Here is a 23,726-nt window from a genome sequence, read left to right on the forward strand (position 1 = left end):
TTTTCCTTCAGGATTGGCTGACTAATCCAGCATTTTTAAAATGTCAGAAGGTAGTACCGTATCATCTGTAGCATCAACCATGTGAATTGTGATATGGAAGTTGGATGCTATCTTATAGTGCACATAATCAGTCTCAGCAGACATCAGTAATGACAGGGGCACTTGTTGCATGATGCAAGTAACAGTATTTCAGAGCAAGATATCTTGCTAAATATGAATTCTAGGTTTTCATGAAATTTTGATGATGATGTCATGATATAGTGTGCAGTAACTAAAAAAAAAAAAAGAAAAAAAAAGAAAGGAAAGGTATGCAACTTTATCCATACATGGAAAATGGCCTAACACATCTGAAACTTTATTATGGTATAAAACAGTAACTGAAGGTAGAAAAGGAGGGAAAATCTTGATTAGGACTGGAGGAGAATAGGACTCAGAGATGTGAGGAAAAGGATAGAAAAAGGTAGTTATTTAGATGGCAGACAGGAATAGAAACAGTCTACATTGAATTGGTACAAGTGGAAGGAGAGACCTGAGGCACTCCACTGGCATGTAGGAGACTGGGGTAGCAAGTTGTTAGTGAAAGCAAGGACAGGGACGGTTGAGTTGAAGGCTAGGAACAGGGTTGAGCTGGATCAGAGATGTAACACATGTAGAGGGGTGAGGGGGACTGGAACATTTTCTGGTGTAGTGTCAGGTATAAAGAAGAGAGAGACAGGTTGATAGGCACCGTAACTGAAATTATAGAAAATGAGTGGAGCAAGAGATTAGAGGAGGAGGACGATGGAGTCCTCACAGTGCTGGGCCTATATCAAGGGGAAAGAGAAAAATAGAGGATAGTAAGGATGATGGGAGCTCCTTGTACGGGCGTGGAGGAAACGTAACATGTTACATATGTAGTTTTGTTCCTCTCTTTCTACAGGTAATGGATGGACCAGAGTATTACACCAAAGGGAAGGAGGGCCTATCAAGCGATAAAAAGCGGAAGAGGTCACAAGAAGAAGAAGAGCTCTTTTGAGAGAGAGAGAGAGAGAGAGAGAGAGAGAGAGAGAGAGAGAGAGGTTAGACCTCTCCTACTACCTCACATGGCAATCACAGAAAGGTGTTGGTGGGGCCTATTTGGGGGATATCTCCAACTTAGGTAACAACAGGTATAGGAACAATAGTTTTGTCCGCTAAAATGAAATGGCGCGGAAAAAAAATTTATATATATATATATATATATATATATATATATATATATATATATATATATATATATATATATATATATATATATATATATATATATATATATATATATATATATATATATATATATATATATATATATATATATATATATATATATATATATATATATCCTGATTTTATTTTATTTTATTATTCATCAGGCAATTACTTTCTTAAGAATTATTCTGATTTTAGATAGTATATATGCTTAAAAAAAAAATCCTAAAACAATACCTAGGTTGAGATATGCAGTTGAGTTCGTGTTCCCCAGCACTTCCCGCCAAAAGCTCAGTGGCCGACGTGTGAAGACGCGCTGGTCCTGAACAAGAGGTGGCAATTGCACCATAGAACGGCGAAATGGAATCTCTTACCACGGGGGCGATTGCTGTAAGTATGCGCAGGTGACGGTGATGTCAATGGAGTGTGAAGTATTACGATGGTGTGGTCATAATAATGTTACACGGGTGTGACGTTTCCCTCCACACTGGGCTATGGAGAAGTAGCGGCGCCCTCAGCCAGAGATGCCCTTGTAAATGCCCTGATGGGACACCTAGCACCTCGTGTTGTTCCGTGAGTGATGTTCAGATTACATTAAGTTTTGCGGCAAGACAAGTAATAGGTGTCGCATTGAAATTTGGTGTATGAATTTCATATCTTGCACAAAGACATGGGTTTCATTCGTCTGCATATAGGCGTATATCTATTGGTAAAGGAGTTTATACTTGTAAATGGGGGAAGTGGCTGGATGGAGTGCTTATCAATAATTCAGGTTCAGTATAGGTAAATGTCAATGCTGATTGGCTCGTTTTGGGACCACTTTGTCTCCCCACCAGCGTGCCCAACCTCCCCCCCGCCCCTTGTCACCCTCTTGTTTGAGTACCTGGGGAAATCAGACAACACGTTGAAAAAGTCATTGCACTCTCCAAATTGGCAGTTTCCTATGCTGGCCTATTAAGTGCACAGACTATTAATTCTATGACTTTTTCACCAAAAAAGCTTGCTAACTTACTGTCAAAGAAGAAAATAGGTAAATTTTTACAATAGGAGCAAACTGGATATCAAGTTCAAAACTATGATATTCATTTATTTATTTATTTTTAAAATTTTTTTTTGCATGTAGACAGTTTTGAACATAAAACACGACAAATACTTCATTTTGCTTCTCCCCTCATTCCTCTATGATCTTGGGGTTTATGGGCAGGGAACATGAAAATGGTAATTTTACAATACTTGAATGGAGATTATGGCTTAAAAGAAGGCAACCCTAACTTGACCTAATCTAATCTAACCTAACCTGTTCAAACCTGACCTGATCAAACCTAACGTAATTTGACTTAACCTAACCAGACCTGATCTAACTTAACCCAACCTGACCTAAACAAATCTGACCTAACCTGACCTGATCTGACCTAGTCTAACCTAACTCAACTTGATCTAACCTAACCTTATCTAACCTAACCTAGCAAATGACATATTTCACATTAAAAAAAAAAAAAAAAAAAAAAAAAAAATATATATATATATATATATATATATATATATATATATATATATATATATATATATATATATATATATATATATGTATATATGTATGTATATGTATACAGTAAAATCCCTCTCATCCAGCATTCGAGTATCCGGCAGCTTCAAGTATCCGGCACATTTTTCTCCGAGCCTTAAAATCAATAAAAAATCAATGTGTACTCATAAAATTGATTAAAATTCCCACGCGAGGCATACTTTGTCCCCTCGCCACCAGAGCGCACTGCTTCGCGCCACCTGCAGCCCACTGCACTGTGTTTACTCAGTGACTCAGTCCCGTGTGTGCACTGTTTATCGGCCTGACGCCTTCATCATGCCTAAAGTTGTAGAAAAGAGGAACTGTGTTGTGCTTACACTTAAGCAGCTGATCAGATCAGCTGATCTTTGTTATGGTAAGATGCGTGAGTGTAGGGTGGTGATTGTGGACGTAATTTCACTTCTATTCAAGTATCCGGCAATACTGAAGCATCCGGCATGTCGGCGGTCCTGTTGATGCCGGATAAGAGGGATTTTACTGTATATATATATATATATATATATATATATATATATATATATATATATATATATATATATATATATATATATATATATATATCATATTATATATATATATCAGTGGTTACCTTAGACCAGATTGGACCACAATGATTGCCACAGTTACAGGTCACGAGAAGAAAAAGGTGGCAATATAGACACATTTGTAGACAGAGCAAACACACATTGCCAAACAAAAATTCATTATGTCATGGAAACTATTAATTTGTAATGAAAAATTCAATAAAGTAAGTTTTGCAGTATCCAAGAAAATAAAAGTGAATGCTTCTAAATGTGTAGGGTGTTATGGTCCTCTACTAAAATAATTACCCCTGCTTTTTCCTATAGATGCTCACAAACAGAATTAATCATGGGTGAAATCAAAAGCATTTCATCGTATCAACTCCTCTCTAACTGTCTTAAGTCTCTCTCTCATTGCTGCATTGTCGCATCTTTTGCTATTTTTACCGATATTTTTGCAGACTTTTTTTTTTTTTTTTATACTAACTGCATGCCTCCCATCCTCCCACATTCTCACTGCACAAGACTTTCTACTTTCACCTTTATTCTGTCCACTTCACTAATGCAAGAGTTAACCAGTATTCTCAGTCACTCATCCCTTTTTCTGGTAAACTCTAGAACTCCCTGAGTCTGTATTTCTTTCCTCTTTCCTATGACCAGGAGGGAGGTGTCAAGAAACATATCCTCCAATTTTGGATGATGCTTTTGACCTTTCTGTTAGGACTGGAACCTCTGTGGGTCTTTTTATTTATTTGTTTATTTTATTTATTTATTTATTTATTTATTTATTTATTTATTTATTTATTTATTTTATTTTTTTTTATTTATTTCCCTTGCCAGTGCCTCCAGCAATGAAAACCCTAAAGAAAAGGTATCATTCCACAGTATTCAATAATTGATCACTGTATATCTTCCAGTCTATGACTAAAGTGAAAAGGGAGGTTTCAAAACACCTCTCTAAATTTGGATTTGCTTTCAGGCTGTCTTTTCAAAGGACTGACATCTTGAGTGGGCAGTTTCCCTCTGTTTTTGTTGACTTTGGCCAGAGTCCTTCTTATGTTAAAAATAATAATAAAATAAAATAAGTGAATTTAATATTTGCATTCATTACTTTTTTTTTAATTCTTATGCAAAATTGTATTTATTCCTTATTCCTTCTCTCTCTCTCTCTCTCTCTCTCTCTCTCTCTCTCTCTCTCTCTCTCTCTCTCTCTCTCTCTCTCTCTCTCTCTCTCTCTCTCTCTCTCTCTCTCTCTCTCTCTCTCTCTCTCTCTCTCTCTCTCTCTCTCTCTCTCTCCTGTTATTCACTGATAATGATTACATAACTTGAATTCTGATCCTTGCCTGATTTCTTTAAATGTTTGAATATTTGCCATTTTTGTTGTTAAGTTTTTACTTCTCTGTGGGTAAATTCCATCATTACTGCATTCCTGATTTGCATTACACCTGAAGTACACTAAACCTACTTTTACTTTACCTAAAGACATTTGACACCATGAGTGCTTTTGTATATTCATTCTGTATATTGTATTCTTCATAGTTTATAATCTTTTCATAGCTTTTAATGTACATCCTTTATTTGCAGAATATTGTGGATGGGGGACATCCAGAAAAACCTGTTGTCCAGATTTTGGTGAGTATGATATAATAATGGTGCCATTTTCCCATTAACAACTCTGGAAAAAAAACCCAGTTCATAATTTTTTTTCATTCTATAATGAGTGAGTAATTAATTCCTTTATCTCCTGCACATTGTGGTATATTACTGTGTGTTATCAGCCACAGTGTGGTGTTATTAGCAACAATGTGGTATTATATCAGCCACACAGTGGGTGTGGGGTTTACATCTCACATCTCCTACAGTTTGTCTCACTAGAACAGCCTCTTTAAAGTTAAGTGTTCTGGGGTGTTTACCAATTTTCCTCAAATTTTATCCCCACCCCACCCTCAACTACCAGGTAACTCTATATCCAGCCATGTATGAAGTATTCTTTACAAGTTCACATATATGTATGGGGGGAGGGATTCCACTCTTACTTCTCTTGAACAGGATAGAATCAAAACCATTTCATCTCATCAACTTACCTCACACTGACTATTTCCAACCTCTCTTTGCCACAAGATCCTATCTCTGTTGCTACCATCATGCTAACTGCTCTTCTGATATTGCTAACTGCATGCCTTCTATGGACTCAATGCAGAAAGCTTTCTACCTTCTCTCACATTTTTAATGCAAGAGTTAACCAGTATATATTATAAGTCTTTCATCCCTTTTACTGGTAAACTCTAGAACTCTCTGCTTGATTCTGTATTTCCCAATGCCTATGACAAACTTTTTCAAGAGAGAGGTTTTAAGACACCATGTAATTTTGTATGATTTTTTTGTGCAATTTTCTTGAGGCTGGCTTCTTCAGTGGCCCTTCCTTCCTTCCTTCCTTCCTTCCTTCCTTCCTTCCTTCCTTCCTTCCTTCCTTCCTTCCTTCCTTCCTTCCTTCCTTCCTTCCTTCCTTCCTTCCTTCCTTCCTTCCTTCCTTCCTTCCTTCCTTCCTTCCTTCCTTCCTTCCTTCCTTCCTTCCTTCCTTCCTTCCTTCCATCTTCTGCTGTCTTTTTGTTCCCCTTGAACAGAACTCCTCAAAGAGAGAGAGAGAGAGAGAGAGAGAGAGAGAGAGAGAGAGAGAGAGAGAGAGAGAGAGAGAGAGAGAGAGAGAGAGAGAGAGAGAGAGAGAGAGAGAGAGAGAGAGAGAGTTAAGGCACTTGGAAGGTCACTATGTTGTGAGAATGAAGAATACTTGCCCCAACTGTTAGGTGCTGTATTATGTTCATTATTTATTTATTTGCTTGTTTGAGTTTTAGGCAGTTTTTTCTTCACATTGAAAGTCTTTTGATACTGCTGAAATTGTTAGATTTCTAATATTTGCATGTTTTTGTTAATATTTGGTGATTGTGACCCTGCAGACAATGAAGCGGATTCCCAATAGTTCTCAAGAGCGGTGGCGTCTCCTCCTCTCTGATGGGAAATGGTCCAACAGTTTTGCTATGTTGGCCACACAGCTGAACCCAAAAGTAGACTCGGGCGACATCACAAACAACTCCATTATCCGTATGGACAGATATGTGTGCAACACTGTTCAGGAGAATAAGAAGGTTGGTTTTAGTAATGGAATATAACTTATGCCAGGTAATACAAAGAATTATTAGGGATAACCAAGAAATTTTATTTGCCATTCTGGTAACTATGTATCTATACATATTTGTCTATCTATCCATCTGTTCATCTGTATATATATACTACAGTAAAAGTTCTGTCTTTCAGCATTTATAGGATGAAACAGGTGCCAAAACATTGAATATATCAAAAGATCATATGTGAGTTTCAGCAGCCATATTAACAATGAATAAATGAGAACATAGGCAACTATTTATTTATTTATTTGCAGAAAAAACAATAACATCTCCAAGGCATATTTATATAGAAATCTTGCACTTTTCCACTTCTTTTCATAGGTGTCCAACCCTTCAGGAATGAAACAGCTTGCACAAGGAAGCTATTGTGGTAATATTTTTTATTGGGGCAGAGCAAACTTAGTATTATTCAATGCCTCAAAAAACTCAATTCTTCCATCAGTCAACTTCACACAACCTTCCAGATAACTATTCCCTCTTCAGCGACACTCAACCATCTCCTTCTACAATGAACATCCTTGGTGTGTCCTTTATTAATAATCTAAACTGGAAATTTCACATTTCATTTCTAGCTAAAACAGCTTCTATGAAGTTAGGCATTCTGAGTCATCTCTACCAATTTTTCTCATCTCTCAGTTGGTAACTCTGTACAGAGGCCTTATCTGTCTATATATGGAATATGTTTCACATCTATGCAGTGGGGATTCCACTCGTACTGCAATTCTAGACAAGATGGAGTCAAAAGCTTTTTGTCTTGTCAGTTTCTCTCCTCTAACTGAAAGATGGTGCAATATGTATTGTATTTGATGGCTTATAAGCTTATAAGATGCACCTCAGTTTGGGCAGGCATTAAAAAAATAATGATAAAAAAATAAATAAATAAGCAGGTTTAAATTCTGAATATGAAGTGAAGTGTTTCATCTGACATTTGAAGCCCTCTCATATGTATTCATATTAGATCCTAATATTTTACATTTTAAACATGTTTGCAAGGACCTGACAACACTGATTCTTAAATCAATCCAGCTGTGAGACGTAAACAAATATGATGTAGGCAGTGACATTGTCAAAGCCCATAGGGGTAATAATATTTTGTTTAATGCTCTCTTCACTTATAAAATCTTTTGTTTTGTTAGGTAGTAAGCTGTTTTCTAAAAAAAAAAAAAAAAAATAGTTTCTCATTAGCTTCAAGTTTTGTTGAACATGTATGCAAGATGAGAATGTTAAAAGGTAAGTGCAGTTTCAATTGTATGAAGGTGTCTTACCTCAAGGAATAATGGCATCATACTAAGGTGCATGCAATGTAAATGTTGTCACTTAATTTCTTCCTAACTGGTGTTATTTTTATGTGAATTACTGGTAAGTTCAACTTGTTATACGATATTACCTTGCAAAAAAAAAAAAAAAAAAGTTTGTAGTGTAGAAGTAATCATCACTTTGTTTAGATGTGTGAAGATGTTTGGGGTTTGATTTAAGGGCCACTTTTGCCATAGTCTTGCCATTGTCCACTGCCCCAAAGCTGAACCTTGTCCTTGTAAGACACAGGCTCATTTTCTGAGACTTTTTTGGAAAAAAGTCACATCTTATAAGCCATCAAATACAGTATATGTTTCACTATTTGTGAGGTTATTATTATTGGTAATCCTTGACCATTATCAAGCTGGCTGTAAAATTTAATGAAAATGAGAAAATGAAAGCCATCATAGCCTTTCTTATCCCCTTTTTCTTTATAACTTCAATTGAGGCAGCATCTGAGATACAAAACCTATGGTGAGATGAATATAGAGGATCACAGTGTCCTTTGACAGCCATATTAGTTTGGCTTTTTAAGGGACCACTGTTTTACAGTGGATTAGCTCCACGTGGCAGGTACCTGAGAAAAATCCCAACTCTTCACTGGGATTAAAATTCTTGGCATCCTGCATACTCCCATTGTTGCACACCACAGTAGTAAGTGCTACTCGTAAGAGTGACATTATATGGTGCTGGTGTAGTTTTGTTGGCATTAACAGTGATCCAAGACTAGCCCAGAGTATACAACTCTTGTTTGGTTTTTATACTATCAGTGCAGTTTTTTGTGCACAGTTATTATAAATAACCACTGAACACAAAGGAATATGCATCCCACTTAGATAATGTTATCACCATATATAGTTCGTTCTCTTCCTCTCCTCTTCTTGCAATGTTCTTATTTTCTTTGTTACTGGAGGGGCCAGGCAGTGAAGGAGGAATAAGGAGGGGGATGCAGTAGTTTGTCCTTCCTTGAGTGAATGCAGAGACAAGGCAACATCCTTCTCTTTTTTCTTCATTCTTACACTTGTAATATATATCAGCTACTGCTTAGCATTTGTTTTCTCCCTCCCATCCATCATTGAGTGGGTAGAAAGAGCAATAAGGGAGAGAAGGCAGGGAGCAGGGAGCTATAAAACCACTCTCATCCAAGGCATAATAGAAGCTACTGACTGAGTCAGAGCATCCTAGCTGGACAAGCTACTTCCTACCAGATACTACCATGTGAAACCTATATTATCAGACTTCAAGGAGGAATAAGATCATAACCCTTGCTACTACATTCAGGTGAAAACAAACTGTTTAACACAATTTTGTAGGATGTTTCCTGACACCACATCCCCTTTTGTCTCATGGTGCAGGACATTTAAATAGACTTCAAACCCATCACCAGTGCTTTTTTGAGGGAATAAATACCCTGACGATGATCCTAGAAGGATAATGCACATTTTGAAACATGCCATTTTTTACCCATATGGGGTGGGCACCCCTTAATGAACTTTGTAGAAATAGGTTCAGTGAACAATGGTAAAGATTGTGTACAGAGGGATACACTAATAGAGGATATTACAGCAACAAAACTAACTCTCTCTCTCTCTCTCTCTCTCTCTCTCTCTCTCTCTCTCTCTCTCTCTCTCTCTCTCTCTCTCTCTCTCTCTCTCTCCTCTCTCTCCTCTCTCTCTCTCTCTCTCTCCTCTCTCTCTCTCTCTCTCTCATCTCTCTCTCTCCCTCTCTCCTCTCTCCAAAATACAATCTGAGTTTATGCACCACTTATAATCTGGCATGTTGCAAGAATCTTCACTAGTTTCTGAAACCAAAGTCTTTGTAAAATTTAAAGTCCAGACCAGGGGTTGAGAAAGTAGAAACTGGAATAATTCTCTGTATGTGTTTGGTTGGATTTTTTAAATTTTGTAGATTTTATTCATTATTTTTTAAAGTTGAATTTTGACCTTTTCAGGTATTGATTATCCTTGATCTCAGTGTGATCATGACAGGTGCAGAAGTTGGAAAGAAAATAGGCACTCCTGTCACCTATGATTCCAGTAAGATTGCTGCACAACAACAGGAACAACCACAGCAACAGTACAAAGCTCCAGCATCCAAAGTTGCACCAAACATGTCATCTGCAGGTAGTTCCTTTATTGTATTCTGTATTTTATTTAACTACATGATAATCAGTTAAAAGTGTAAACACTGAAAGTTTGATTTGATGGGAAAATTGGTCACTACAAAGGAATGCCATTCAGATCTTCTATTTATCAAAAGCCAAACAATTAGATGAAATACTTTGACAATACTTTCTCATCCACATTAATTTTAAAATTTCAATGAGATTTAGATCAAACAAGTTCCCTGTGTACTTGAGAACAGTGAAGTTGTTAGTCTTGATGCATGTTGCTTTATAATCCTGAAAACTTTCACTGTTGCAAATAAAAAGAGAATGATCAAACCAACTCTTAACTAAAGGGCAACACTTAATACAGTGAACTCTCAGTCTATCGTGGTTCAGTTATCACCAGTTCACTTTTTTTGCGTCCCCCCCATTGGAACCCGATTATTTTTACAATGCAGGAAATCACACTTTATCATGGAAAAATCAGCTATTATATTTGATAAAATACAAGCTAAATTGTGGTGTGGGTTGAGGAAATACCCAGATGAGTGTTTAGATGTATTTGTATACTTGGCAACATTGCCTGCTGATAAGATGACGGCAAGGCGGAGGCAACTGTGTGGTTCACACCAACCTGGAACTATCAACAGTCAGCTGTTGGCTGGCAGAGTGGGCACCAGCTGGTGCAGTGCAACCAGTAATTTTCATTGCCACTCTCACGTTGTTTGTGGTTTGGTGTACTTGGGTTGCTGGCGGTTTGGTGCATTTGTGTTAGTGCTGTACATTGCTGTTACTGTTGGGTGGTGGTTGGGTTGGATGATCAGGCAGAAGCAGGTTTTGTCACCAATCAATGTTGTGTATGGGTTGTTATCTTTGTGGTGGGATGGTGGTGGTGGTTTGGGGTGTATGTAAGTGCTGTACAAACATTCTGGTTATCGTTAGGTCATTGTGGTGTGTTGTGCACACGGTGTGTGTTCCTAATTAGAGACGTCGCAGTGAGGCTGGTAGATACCTATCAGCGCCAGCATTTTTAATTGTCTCCGATTTCCTGGGGCAAAGGGGTATCTTAGTTAAATTTGAAATCGATGTGCAGGAAAAGTACAGCATGAATTGCTGCACAAGTGTATCTAAAATTAAAAACATAACCCTTAATATTAATATTCATACTTACTGGTGTATGATAAGGCTTTGTTAATTGAATTATAAGATAAAACTAAAAATAGGTAATTATTTTTTTTTAAGTAAGTATGAACAGTAAAAATAAAAGGATGTTGATTTCAGCTTGTGCATTTTATCTGGGAATGTTTAAAAATATCAGATATCACTGACACGTCCTGTATATGAAAGTAATCAGTGAAATAAAAAAAGAACAGCACCGCTGGCGGACGTACGACGTTCTTATCTTGATCATGATTCTTCAGTTAAAGAAAGCGCCGCGCGCCTTTAGGAAGGAGTGTAAAGTGTAAAGAATAGCCTCTCAGTTTCTGGCCGATACAAAGGCCTTTACTTTGCTTTACTATATCCAGAATAGGGTATAGCTCGTTCTTTCAGGAATTTTCTTAATTCCGCTGTAGTCCATGATTGTGGCGGTGATGTATCCATTGTGCAGGGTAGTCGAGTAAGCGTGGTCCTGTGTTTTGGTTTGCTTGCTGCCCAAGTACCCGAGGATAGTGATCGTACCGCAAAAATAAAGTCTGATACAAAATTATATTTTCATTACATTAAATGGATTTGCCTGTTGTTTAGTACATGAAAATGCAAGTATATATTAGTATACTTCCATTGAGGTCAGTAGAAAATTACAGATTGCCTGCCTTGATACACTTATAGGCTCTTTTAAGAATATCATCTGAAATTATGAATAGAGGCTCAAACAATGTCATGTGCTGTCAGTTATCACGAAATTAATTGACTTAAAATTCAGACGCATTACTGTGCAATGATACACCTTTGTAAGCTTGTAAAACCTTGCCCCAAAAAGTATTTTTTTTCCGGCGAGAATTAAAAATTCTGGCGCTATCTGGTATCAAAACGCTCACTGCGACGTTCTCTAATTTGCCAAGTTGGCGGTGAATCACCATTACTGCTGCAAGGAGTTAAGTAATATAATTAGCGGCTCTCTCTCTCTCTCTCTCTCTCTCTCTCTCTCTCTCTCTCTCTCTCTCTCTCTCTCTCTCTCTCTCTCTCTCTCTCTCTCTCTCTCTCTCTCTCTCTCTCTCTCTCTCTCTCTCTCTCATCTGTTTAATTGAAACAGTTTACTAACACCATAAACAATTGCTTGCTTAGTGTTCTGTTATGCGAGCTACAACAACCTAGAGTGATGCAAACTACTGTACATTCTTGACAGTTGATCAATTACTTGTATGTACATCTTTTAGTAATCACAACCTTACAATACCTAGCATTTAAAACAGTGGCACCTTACAGCATGTCATAGTTCATCACTGACCTTAACACTGATATGACTTGCGACTCATTCCATCATTAATCATAACATTAGTCTAATATAGCATGCAGTCTGCTTCCATCTCTGAACATTATACTGGCATGGCTCAGTCATCTCCAATTCACACCTCTCTCCAAGATTGGTTAGTATTTTTAGAATTGTAACTGTTAGTGTTATATACCAAGTAGTAATTTGAGGCACCACCCTGACCAAAGCTAAGATAACTTTGTAGAGCACTCTGTTGAGTTCTTAATTTTCACCTGGAGTGGATGAGTGTCCCACCAGTAAGGTCAAAAATCTTTACAAGGGGAGAATAATTTTGATGTTTAGTTGACCGTCAATGCTGGCATAACATGCTGCTGAGCAGTATTCCTGTTTAGAAGGACTGCCCATCCAGGATGAGTAGCTGTTATAATTCAGAAAGTTTTCTCAGGCAAATTCCATATAAGATGGGCAGCTCACTCCAGTCTAGGGAGGGCATCAGCCAATCAGAGCCCTCTCCTCTGATAATGTGATGCTCTCAGCCAATGCATTCATCCACCATAGTTCCTTTTGTTTTTGGTGTCTTGGTTGAGACACAGAAAGGACGCTCCCAGCTTTTCTGCTGTATACATGCATATTAGTGCTACAATCACCAAACTTTCCTAAAAATGTCTGACAATTGTATACATCATGTTATGCAAGAGGAGGGGCTTGTAAAGCTGTCACCACATGGTGATACAAGTGGTGCATTGACCTTGAACAGATGCCTTTTCTATTGGGTAATGGTAATAATAATGGTAGTAGAGTAACTGGATGAGCAGCCCTTCAGCCATTGCCCAGTTTCCTTCACCATTTTTCACTATGTAATTTTTTGTTTTTATGTTCACTAATAAATTATCATTATTGTGTGCAGTATTCAGAGAAAAATGCACTCAAACTTCAGTAAACTTCTGAAACCATTATACAATTTGCAGAAAAATATGCAAGAATTAGGTAGTGAATGTCATAATCTCAAACATTTTCTAGACCATCATGATTTTAGTTGTCTAGTGGTTATTTTGAGACCAAGTTCATTGTCTTAGCATATATAATAAGAAAGTTATGGTTGTCAGAAGTTTGTGAAACTGTGAACACATTTTTCTCACTTTATTTTGGCATGAGTGGCCCTTCTAATGCAGGACACCTCATTTGTTAAAATGATTGTGGAGTGGTGGAATGGGTGAAAAGGAAAACAATATGATAGTATGGCCATATTGAAAGGATGGAAAGTTGAGTTTGCAAAGTGAAGTTAAAGATGTTAATTGAAGAGGAATACCACTTAGAAGGTGGAAGTATTGGGTAAAAACTGTGTGAAAGGTGTTAGTAGAAGCTAAGCATGTGAACAAGCAAGAAGGGGATGTTTGGATAGGGAGGGGTGGAAAATCTTCTGCCATGGCCATCTCTGTTGGGGACACTTAGAAAGCATGGTGTCAGAGAGACAGATATATGGATGGATGGCTAGGTATATGCTGCATATGACTCATTGGAGTATAAGATGCACCTATAATTTGGCACAGGATATTTAGAAAAAAATAAAATGAGCCCCACTTTTCCCTGAACTTTATAGCCTGCCCCCTCAATCAGGCTTTGGTTCAAGTTGCAACTCAAACCAACACAGAAGAACAGAAAATATCATACCAGTTTATCAGTGATCATAACTGTTGCAGAACAATTATGACTATGATACTACTTTATGTTGCTTTCTGTCTTCCACTGTGTTCAAGATGTTCCACTATTGGCTGAAAAGTTACAGTGCTCCTAGCCTGAGCAGCTCTCAACTTGAAATCATAAACAAAACACTCCCTGCGCATGTTAAGGTTGTGTGTGCAGCCATGTACGAAACAACCAGCTAAGGCCATTTTCTTCATACAAATTATGGCTATGACTTCAGCATAAAGCTATTCATTACCTTAAATAAATTTACCATGAATTTTATTCACGTAAGGTAAGGCCCATCGAATGATGTGCTTCAGTCATAGCAATTGGCTTTTACGTTTTAACATCATTTTGGTTCGTAATCATTATCTGGTCATTTTTAGCACAATTTTTATTTTGTAATCATTATCTAATGATATATAAACATATATTTCATTCTGGGGTCAAACAGCGGTGTTTAGGCTGTTATTCTAGTACTGGTAACCATAACTCTTAGGCCTACCCAAACTTAACCAATGGGGGTATAAGACACAGGGTGATTTTTGGAGCATTTTTTTTTTTTTTTTTTTTTTTTTTTTTTTTTTTTTTAAGTCTTACATGGCAGGAACTTCAGTAAATAGATAAATTGTTTTCAGTCATTAGCTATTCCTCTTACTCCTGAGAAAAATTTTGTACTGGTCTTGTATCACTTCATCTTTCCACATGTATTTTATTTTTGTTGCTTTTACCTGTTTTTCATTTAATTGTGCTTAGTCCCATATCCCATCTTAGGGCTTCTTTTGCTGTATTCCTTGATGCATTCAGTCTTATTCCTTTTTTTTTTTTTTTTTTTTTTTTTTTTTTTTTTTTTTTTTTTTTACTTCCATATCCCACTCCGTACTCAGTGCTACCACATCCAAACCATACAGAATGCTTGGGACAACCAGACCCTTGCATATTCCTCCTCAGTGCATCATACTAGCCTTCATGTGAAGAACTTAATAGCCAGGCAATCCACTGATTAAAATTTTTTCACATTGAAATTTTCCACATTATTCAGGATTATGTGTATCATTCACTACTTATATTCATGTTTGTTCTGACTCATTCTCTCTCTCAGTCATCAAGCATAGTGTATTCTCTATGAAGCACCACTATGCTTCTGCCATTGAAAGGAGGAGATCAAGAATTGTTATTGGCAATGTAGTATTGTGATGATCAGTATGAAGTCAGTTTGTCTACCTCTTCCTTCAGCATTAAGGGTGCAGCACAAGGAATCTCTCTCTCTCTCTCTCTCTCTCTCTCTCTCTCTCTCTCTCTCTCTCTCTCTCTCTCTCTCTCTCTCTCTCTCTCTCTCTCTCTCTCTCTGCTCTCTCTCTCTCTCTCTCTCTCTCTCTCTCTCTCTCTCTCTCTCAGAAGTGATCATGGTTTATTACTGTTGTTGAACAGGGGGAAATGTGGCACGCATTCCTCTTGCCCAGCACAATGCACCTGCCAAGGGACCATGTGTGACAAAGACTCCATCAGGTGGCAATGTTCATCCTATTGAATCCCTCACTCCATACCAAAATAGGTGAGTCCAGATACTTAGTTATTTATTTTTAAGTAATTTATCCTTATTCCCCTGACATCTTACTCCCTCTGGGAATATCCCAGTTGAGGATGGCTATAGTAGCTGAACTTCCACTTCTCTCTATCTATACACTCCCTTCTTGTTTAACTGTAGATGTTCCATCATTACTTGCATCTGTTTCACACATGCACTCCTTTTTAAACAAGACTAGTTATTTAACTAGTATTCCTTTTATGATATGCTTCAACTGAAATTTTAATGCAGATTTCCTTTTCTCTCTAGGAAATGTATAAAATGTATGTTGCATTTAAAAACTTACTCAAAAATCATTATGAGAGTACAGACGTACCTCGGTACTCGACCATAATCCGTTCTGAGGTGGTGGTCGAGCACCGATTTGTTCGAACACCGAAACCAATTTTCCCATAAGAAATAATGGAAAGTATTTTAATCCGTTCTTACCATTTCTTCCATTATCTGAGGCCTTTGCTTACTAATTGCTGTCACTCCCATTGCAACATCAGCTTTCTTTAACACTTCCTTATGCTTCAAGATAGTGGAAATGGCTTGACTTTGCCATTTCGTACTGCGACGCGAGGTCGGACACTCGTACACCACTTTCATATTTTGCTATAATTTCCTTCTTCAGTTCAATAGTGGTCCTCACTGTTTTCCTCTTTGCCTTCCCCTTATCACTGTCTTTCTTTGGACCCATTGTTAAGGGCTAGAGCAACATGAAAAAGTTTAAATCTGGGAAGAAATACTCGAACAAACTGCGTACGTCTTACTCCGCTGGCGGTCTGAGTCGAACTGATGCTTACCCGCTGGCCGAGAAGGGCCGAGAAGGGCCGAGGAGCGCGTTCGGGTCGACTCGGCTAGTCGAGTACCGAAAATCTGTTCGAGGTCCGATGCATTTTCTACTCGAATTTTTTGGTCGAGCACCGATTTGGTCGAGTATAGAGGCGGTCGAGTACCGAGGTACGACTGTATAACCATGATTCCAACCAGCTTCTTACACCAAGAAAGACATATTTAGCATTAAAGAACAAGCAAATGTTGCTTATTTTCTGAAAGACTAGAGGGAGCCAGGAGTGGAATTACTGTTACCATATCCATTGTAGTTTAGGAATCAATTCCAAGAGGTATCACAGCAATAGCTAATGGTCACCTGCCTTCTGATTCCAGTAGACAGTTTTGAGTGTTTAAAGAATGTTAGTGATCATGCCACATTTGTGCACATTTTTGAAAGTTTAAATTTGTGGTTGAGGTAGACTAAACCATGACTTGTTCTCTCTGGTAGGTGGACAATCTGTGCTCGTGTCACCAACAAGTCCGGCATCCGTACATGGTCTAACTCAAGGGGAGAAGGAAAGCTCTTTTCAATGGATCTTCTGGATGAGACAGGAGAGATTCGGGCCACTGCCTTCAATAATGAAGTGGACAAATTTTATGATATGATAGAGGTAAGGAGGAAATTTGAATTTCATTATCTGTGTTAAGATATGAATCTCAAGTGTTTGTTTGATGGTCTATTTCATGTTATTATCATCATATTTTTGTAATACTGGTCCTTTGTGCAACTGTATTGTAGTCTATCTACCTATCAGATTCATACTTTTAAATATTTTAGTTATTTGAGTTTTCTTGGGTGTTTTCATGAGTCTGTAGTTTAACAAGGATTATGTATGGCCAGTAGGAAAAACACCCATAAGAACCTAACTTTGTTGCTTTTGAAACTAGTCTTAATGATAGCTCAGGTCATTTAAGAATACAAACTCAAGCCACTCCTGGGTGGTGTATGCCAGGGCATCTCAGTTATTGCTGCTTATTGGATGACTCTTTTTAGTGAAATGTGTAGATTTTACAGCATTTTATTGTTCCTTTGATAACATATATTTGATTGGAGAGCATGAAAATTATTAATTTATCATGTAGAGTAAATGTTTCACAACATGAGCACAAATAGCCCCATTGAAGAGAACATATTAAAGTGGTAGTAAACAGACATAATGTTGTTTGAGTAAGAGAATGAAATTAGTCCTTTCATGGCATCTGTGTCTTATCTAAGGTTAAACACATAAATCTTGAGGGCATTGAAAATGATCCCAGAAAGTGGCCTCAGGCAAGGCATTGAGTAGCAGCTACATTGTTCTAACTGTCACCCTGTCCATTGGAAGGCAATGAATAGCAGCTACATTGTTACAGATGTCACCCTGTCCATTAACTTTTGTTTCCAGTTGTATTGCTGCTCTGATTGTACTCTTTTTGACTAAAAGGGCAGTGTGCAACAACAGAATATTCATAATGAGTTCAAACAGGGTATAGAATAGCAAGAAGTGGCAAATTAGACAGGGCAAGATGGAGCTGAAGAGGACAAGGCTGTTCTCAGCTCTGAAAATTCTTACACTGTTAAGCTGTGTATATTTATATAAGAGAGAGAGAGAGAGAGGAGAGAGAGGAGAGAGGAGAGAGAGAGGAGAGAGAAGAGAGAGAGAGAGAGAGAGAGAGAGAGAGAGAGAGAGAGAACCTGGGTTAAGTTCTCAGGTAAGATTGGTGCAGGGTGACTTCAACTTTCTCTTCTTTCTCATGCAGTTCTATATGCATCCTCACCTTCCTAATGCAGTTAGGCTTGTAATGGAGGAGGAATGCAGAGAAAGCAGAAATAGAAGGAAAAAGAGAAGTTTTACTTTAGTCAGGACTTTAAAATAGGGGTTTAATGCAAGATGCCATCATGACTGAAACATAATCAGTGGGAAAAAAAATATAATAATAAAATAAAATAAGAAAATTAATAAAATAAAATAAGAATAAAATGTGATAATGTTTTTTTTATATTAATTTTCAAAATATCTTATTTAAATCAAATATATCAATGTTTTGTATGTTCTTTTTATTTAGAAAACTTGTGACTTTTTCTAACCCAGGTAATTAGAAGTCATATGATGCATCATCAGTCAAGACTAGGGCTGGTTGTGATGTTTTCTTTACTTTGGTATTTAAAAGTTAAAAACAAAACTAAGTGGTCATATGATGCTTCATAAGTCAGAACTAGGACTGGTTGTGTTTGCCAAACCATCCATAATCCTAATTGACCCCATATATATATCACTAGAAAAAAATGGGGAAACTCCTGGAACAAAACTGGCAAAAAATGATTACAAATTATATACATGAGTGTGTCTCATAAATATAAATTATTATTACTATTATTGTTCTTGCTATTGTCATCATCATCATCATCATCACCACAATTACCTTGATTACTTACATTAACTTTGGTCCATTATTTTACTCTTATCTTCATTTCTTACAAACAGGATAGCTTCTCACTTAGGCTTAGTGTTGACAGGTGGCAGACAGGGAAATTGCATGTATAAGCTCCAGTTCATTATGAAATTTTTCAGAGGTTATTAGACAAGAAAAAAAAATCATGAACATTTATTGGTCAACAGATTATGGTTCCATTATTGACCCAAGTACATTATTATCTAAAGATATGCTGAGTGGTCATTATACATTAACTGCTCGTGAGATTGGTGTACTTGCTCACTGCACACAGCTGCTAGAGATTGAATGATTGATTTTATGAAGCTGCTGAAGTGCTGTCATATGGCACTGGTGCAACATCTGCACTGCTTGTGATATTTTTTATTTTGCTTTTATGGATTTTTAAGCTTGTGGATTAACTACTTTTGTCTCCACCTTTTAGGTTTTACTGCATTTTTCAAGTTATCAGCAGTTGGGAAGAAATTGTCTGTAAAATTTTCAGTGCAGTTAGATATTATTATGATATTAAAACTACTTCTAATAGAATAATTTTCTATGTTCTTTTACAAAATTTTGCTAATTTCAGGTTGATAAAGTGTACTTCATCTCCTCTGCCACCCTCAAGACTGCCAATAAACAGTATTCCAACCTCAACAATGAATATGAAATGTCATTCAATAGGACAACTGAGGTAAGTATGATGGAATATGGCCACACAGTGCTCCATTCTCTCTCTCTCTCTCTCTCTCTCTCTCTCTCTCTCTCTCTCTCTCTCTCTCTCTCTCTCTCTCTCTCTCTCTCTCTCTCTCTCTCTCTCTCTCTCTCTCTCTCTCTCTCTCTCTCTCTCTCTCTCTACCCTACCTAAGCCTGCCCTGCATAGCATTGTCTCGGGTATTTTTTTCTGTTTGCATTCACTTGTTAATTTGGAATACTAAAAGAGTGGACATGCCTTCCCCACTACCCATTGCCACCACACTGGTCTGTGGTTAATCTAATAGCCTGCATCAGGGAAAAGGCCATAAAGTAGGTGTGTGTTTTGTATAAATTGCATTCTCTACATGCCATTGGAAGTGACAAAAAGGAACAATGGAAGGAATTTGGGATCCTCCTTTGTATAACTTAATACAATTGAGCAAGATATTCTCAATCATTCTCATTGTATTTTAGCAGTCCTTAGGATTGTTTGTACTTTTATAGAAAAAGGGGGAAGGGAGAGAGGGAGAGAGAGAGAGAGAGAGAGAGAGAGAGAGAGAGAGAGAGAGAGAGAGAGAGAGAGAGAGAGAGAATCCAACTTAGGCAGGACTAGCTGTATGTATATGTGTGATGCCAACAGTAGGTAAATATGACCGATACTTGTCAAAGCAGCATGAAACTTTGGATCATAAGAATTTAGGACAAGGCGCAACACTCAGGAGGGTTCTGTGTATATTTGTTATATTATCTCAAATGTAGTAGTGCAGATATGCTCATTTTGATTTTTTTTTTTTTTTTTTTTTTTTCTCCATAGGTTCTTCAGTTGCCATAAGGCAAATAATAATGATAATGATAATAATAATAAACAGTTTATTTATATAGCAGTAGTTATATTTAAAATACATAATGGGTTTGGGAGAAGGCTTAACACTAAACTTAAGATAATTTGGGAAGATGAACTAACTGTTAATGGTTTGCACCATGATGGGAATCGTGTTGAGGCAGTATTGGTCCATGCAGCTCCTGTGTGGGCGTTATCAGGTTGTGGTGTCACTTGGCAAGGACCGGGTGAGGTGCAACAGGCGGCAGCATGTGGTGTAGGTATGGGTGGTGCAGCAGGTCCTTCCCAAACTTCTCCAGGGCTTCTTGGTGTCTGGCTGACAGCTTGGACAGACTCAGGATGGTCAGGGCGTGCCATAACGAATGCTACATTGGAACAAATCATGTTCGTTGTTGTGTACCCTACAACAGAGTTCCCAACCAGCTAATACTGTTCTGGCATGTGGTGATGAGTAGCAATCACATGTCAGTGTTAGGGAGATAACTCCCTGCTGTAATAACTAGCATGGCATTAAATTTTTAAGCAAGTAGAGTGTTGTGGCATTAAATTTAACTCCATTGATGCTGTATGGATTGAAGTTTATATATATTTGTTTCAAGTAGCACTTAACAAGTAATACATTTATTTATATGCGTTTGATATTTTTGTAATTTTAGATCACACCATGCAACAGAATAGACAAATAGATTGATTTGTTTGTGTATTATTAATATTTTTATCATTTTAGGTCACACCATGTCATGAACAAACTGCCATCCCAACAATGCAGTTCAACTTTGTGTCCCTAGATCAGCTGGAATCTCTCCAAAAGGATGCCATCTTGGGTAAGTAGTTGGTCAGCATACACACACACACACACACACACACACACACACACACACACACACACACACACACACACACACACACACACACACACACACACACACACACACACACACACACAAAAGGAGGGTGTAGGAGAAATTGAGGGAAGCACCTAGGATTTTTAAAAATTCTCTCTCTCTCTCTCTCTCTCTCTCTCTCTCTCTCTCTCTCTCTCTCTCTCTCTCTCTCTCTCTCTCTCTCTCTCTCTCTCTCTCTCTCTCTCTCTCTCTCTCTCCACAGTACAGACACTTCCGAATTTGTGAATGAGTTAGTTCCAGATAGCTGTCCATAAGTTGTTATTTTATGAAATACTTTGGATGTAGAGTACCCTCTCAAGTTTTGTGCTTGCCTTCTTCCAAAGTTATAGCAATAAACTTAATGATAATGAAACTTGGGGTATTAAAATGCTGAAAATGTCTATTAATGCTGGCCATATAGCCTAGGATTGTGTGAGTGTTTTGTTCTCACATTTGGTGTGACAGCTGTGCAGTGGAGTATAAACAATATAGCCAAGCCTCTCTCATATCTCCAGATGTTTGTAAGTCAGGAGCATCTGTAAAGGGAATACACTAAATCCTTCATAAATTGGCATTCTATGAGCTTGAGTTCCACATGCACCAGCAAAAAATAAATATATGAATAAATAAATAAAAAAACAGGCAATTTTTGCAAAAATATTTTTAAGTCAGCACCATTGCACCTTGCTCTGAAGACATGACACAAAAAAGGGCTGCTGGCTCAGGTTTTGGTTCAAGGTTGGGGTGTTTAGCCTTTGCAACAACAACTTGGTGAAGCAGTCTTGTTTACTATTTCTTGTAGTCAGGTCTACTCTCTTGTTTCTCTTGAGTATCATAATTTTTTATGTAAATTTACCTCTTCTTTGAAAATATAAATGTATTTATTTATTATATTTATGTATTTATTTATTTAATTAATTAATTAATTAATTAATTAATTAATTAATTATATTCATATTCTGTGTACAGTATTTGTAATTTATCTGCTTGTCTTCTCTGGTCATTATCTCTTCCTTTAGCTAAGTTGTGCTTCATACAGCACCTACTTACAGTAACACTTAAACAATAAAAGAAATATTATAATGGCTTTGGAAGAACAAGAGAAAAGAACATTTTATATTATGCAATATTTGAGAGAAAAAAGAAAGCAGATCAGACTGCAAAAAAAGAAACCATAAATAAACCTGCATGATGAGGGATGTGAGGATGTGTCACACCACAAGTATGGAGGTGGGCTGCCCTTAAATGTTTGTTTTTGAGTTGTTTTGCTGTAAGCTGAGGATGCACCTTTAACTCTACCTCTTGATACCATGTAAAGTGTTTTTTTTTTTTTTTTTTTTTTTTTTTTCCAAACTGGACCCCCCCATTGCTGGTTCAATGCAGTTAGGGACCCCCCTCCTCCCTGCAACACCCACTCAACCCCTACTCCAACTGTGCCACCATAGATAGATAGATAGATAGAATCAGATAGGTGGATAGATTGATAGATCAATAGATAGCCCTTGCTGCATCTTCTGTATACTAATAGCCAGTGGGTCTGATTTTCTGTGATTTTTTCCCCTCCCATCCTGTCCCACCATGTTTGTGGTGAGGCACATCCTCGTGCCCCTCATTACTCCATTTCTTCAACACACTCAGTCTTTTCACTGGAATAGTTATACAGCTTATTTTTTTTTCCATTTATTTAAGTATTCTAGTGAAACTAACTCATACTATGTAATCATGGCCTGTACATTTTTCCTGGCATTGCATATCATCTCAGTAGAGCACTTTGTTTAAATTTAAAAAACACAGTTGTTTTGTTAGCCATAGCAAGGAGCAGTCAAATTGTAATTTTCCCTTATATCACTGTCAAATACTGAATCCGTTATTCTCTCTCTCTCTCTCTCTCTCTCTCTCTCTCTCTCTCTCTCTCTCTCTCTCTCTCTCTCTCTCTCTCTCTCTCTCTCTCTCTCTCTGTCAGTTACCTTGGAAAGAAATTAGAGTGAGTATGATGCCAAATTTATACATAGACAAAATTTTATTAGGTATAAATGTGTGGTATTTAGGAAATGTCTTTTCTCTTGGCAGATGTCATTGGGGTTTGTAAGGAGACACATGATCTGTCTCATGTCATCATGAAATCAACAGGCAAGGAGCTAACTAAACGGGATATTCAAATAGTGGATACTACTGCAAGAGAGGTGAGTAATATTTACACATCAAATAATGCATTTTGTAGATTACAAAGAGTATTCTGTTTACTTGTCCTTTATTTTCTCAGCCATGATAGCAAATTTTAGGATAAAATTAATACCACTCAGTGCTGAATGGTCAATAGCCCAGATATTTATAAAGCGATTAGGTAATGTAGAGATGAAATAATTTCAGCTATAAAAAGTAGCAAAAAATACATTATATATATATATATATATATATATATATATATATATATATATATATATATAT

At 37.3% G+C, this 23,726-nt stretch overlaps 1 protein-coding gene across 3 annotated transcripts in view; it reads left to right on the plus strand.

Annotated features, from left to right (window-relative positions):
• The first annotated feature begins 1,463 nt into the window (after positions 1-1,463).
• Positions 1,464-23,726, plus strand: part of LOC135107499 (replication protein A 70 kDa DNA-binding subunit-like) — a 31,517-nt gene continuing 9,254 nt past the window's right edge. Inside the window, exons 1-9 of one of the 3 annotated variants that reach the window (XM_064017446.1) lie at positions 1,464-1,617; positions 4,918-4,965; positions 6,288-6,476; positions 9,763-9,934; positions 15,470-15,593; positions 16,894-17,056; positions 19,447-19,551; positions 21,122-21,218; positions 23,349-23,461. In XM_064017446.1, the coding sequence (XP_063873516.1) occupies positions 1,588-1,617; positions 4,918-4,965; positions 6,288-6,476; positions 9,763-9,934; positions 15,470-15,593; positions 16,894-17,056; positions 19,447-19,551; positions 21,122-21,218; positions 23,349-23,461 (1,041 nt within the window). In that variant the 5' untranslated portion in view covers positions 1,464-1,587. Of the gene's footprint in view, positions 1,618-1,668; positions 1,801-4,917; positions 4,966-6,287; positions 6,477-9,762; positions 9,935-10,377; positions 10,616-15,469; positions 15,594-16,893; positions 17,057-19,446; positions 19,552-21,121; positions 21,219-23,348; positions 23,462-23,726 lie in introns of those variants that run through there. The other 2 variants (XM_064017445.1, XM_064017447.1) reach the window with 2 other exon arrangements.

The sequence above is a fragment of the Scylla paramamosain genome, chromosome 15, assembly GCF_035594125.1.
Source record: "Scylla paramamosain isolate STU-SP2022 chromosome 15, ASM3559412v1, whole genome shotgun sequence".
Lineage (NCBI taxonomy): Eukaryota > Metazoa > Arthropoda > Malacostraca > Decapoda > Portunidae > Scylla > Scylla paramamosain.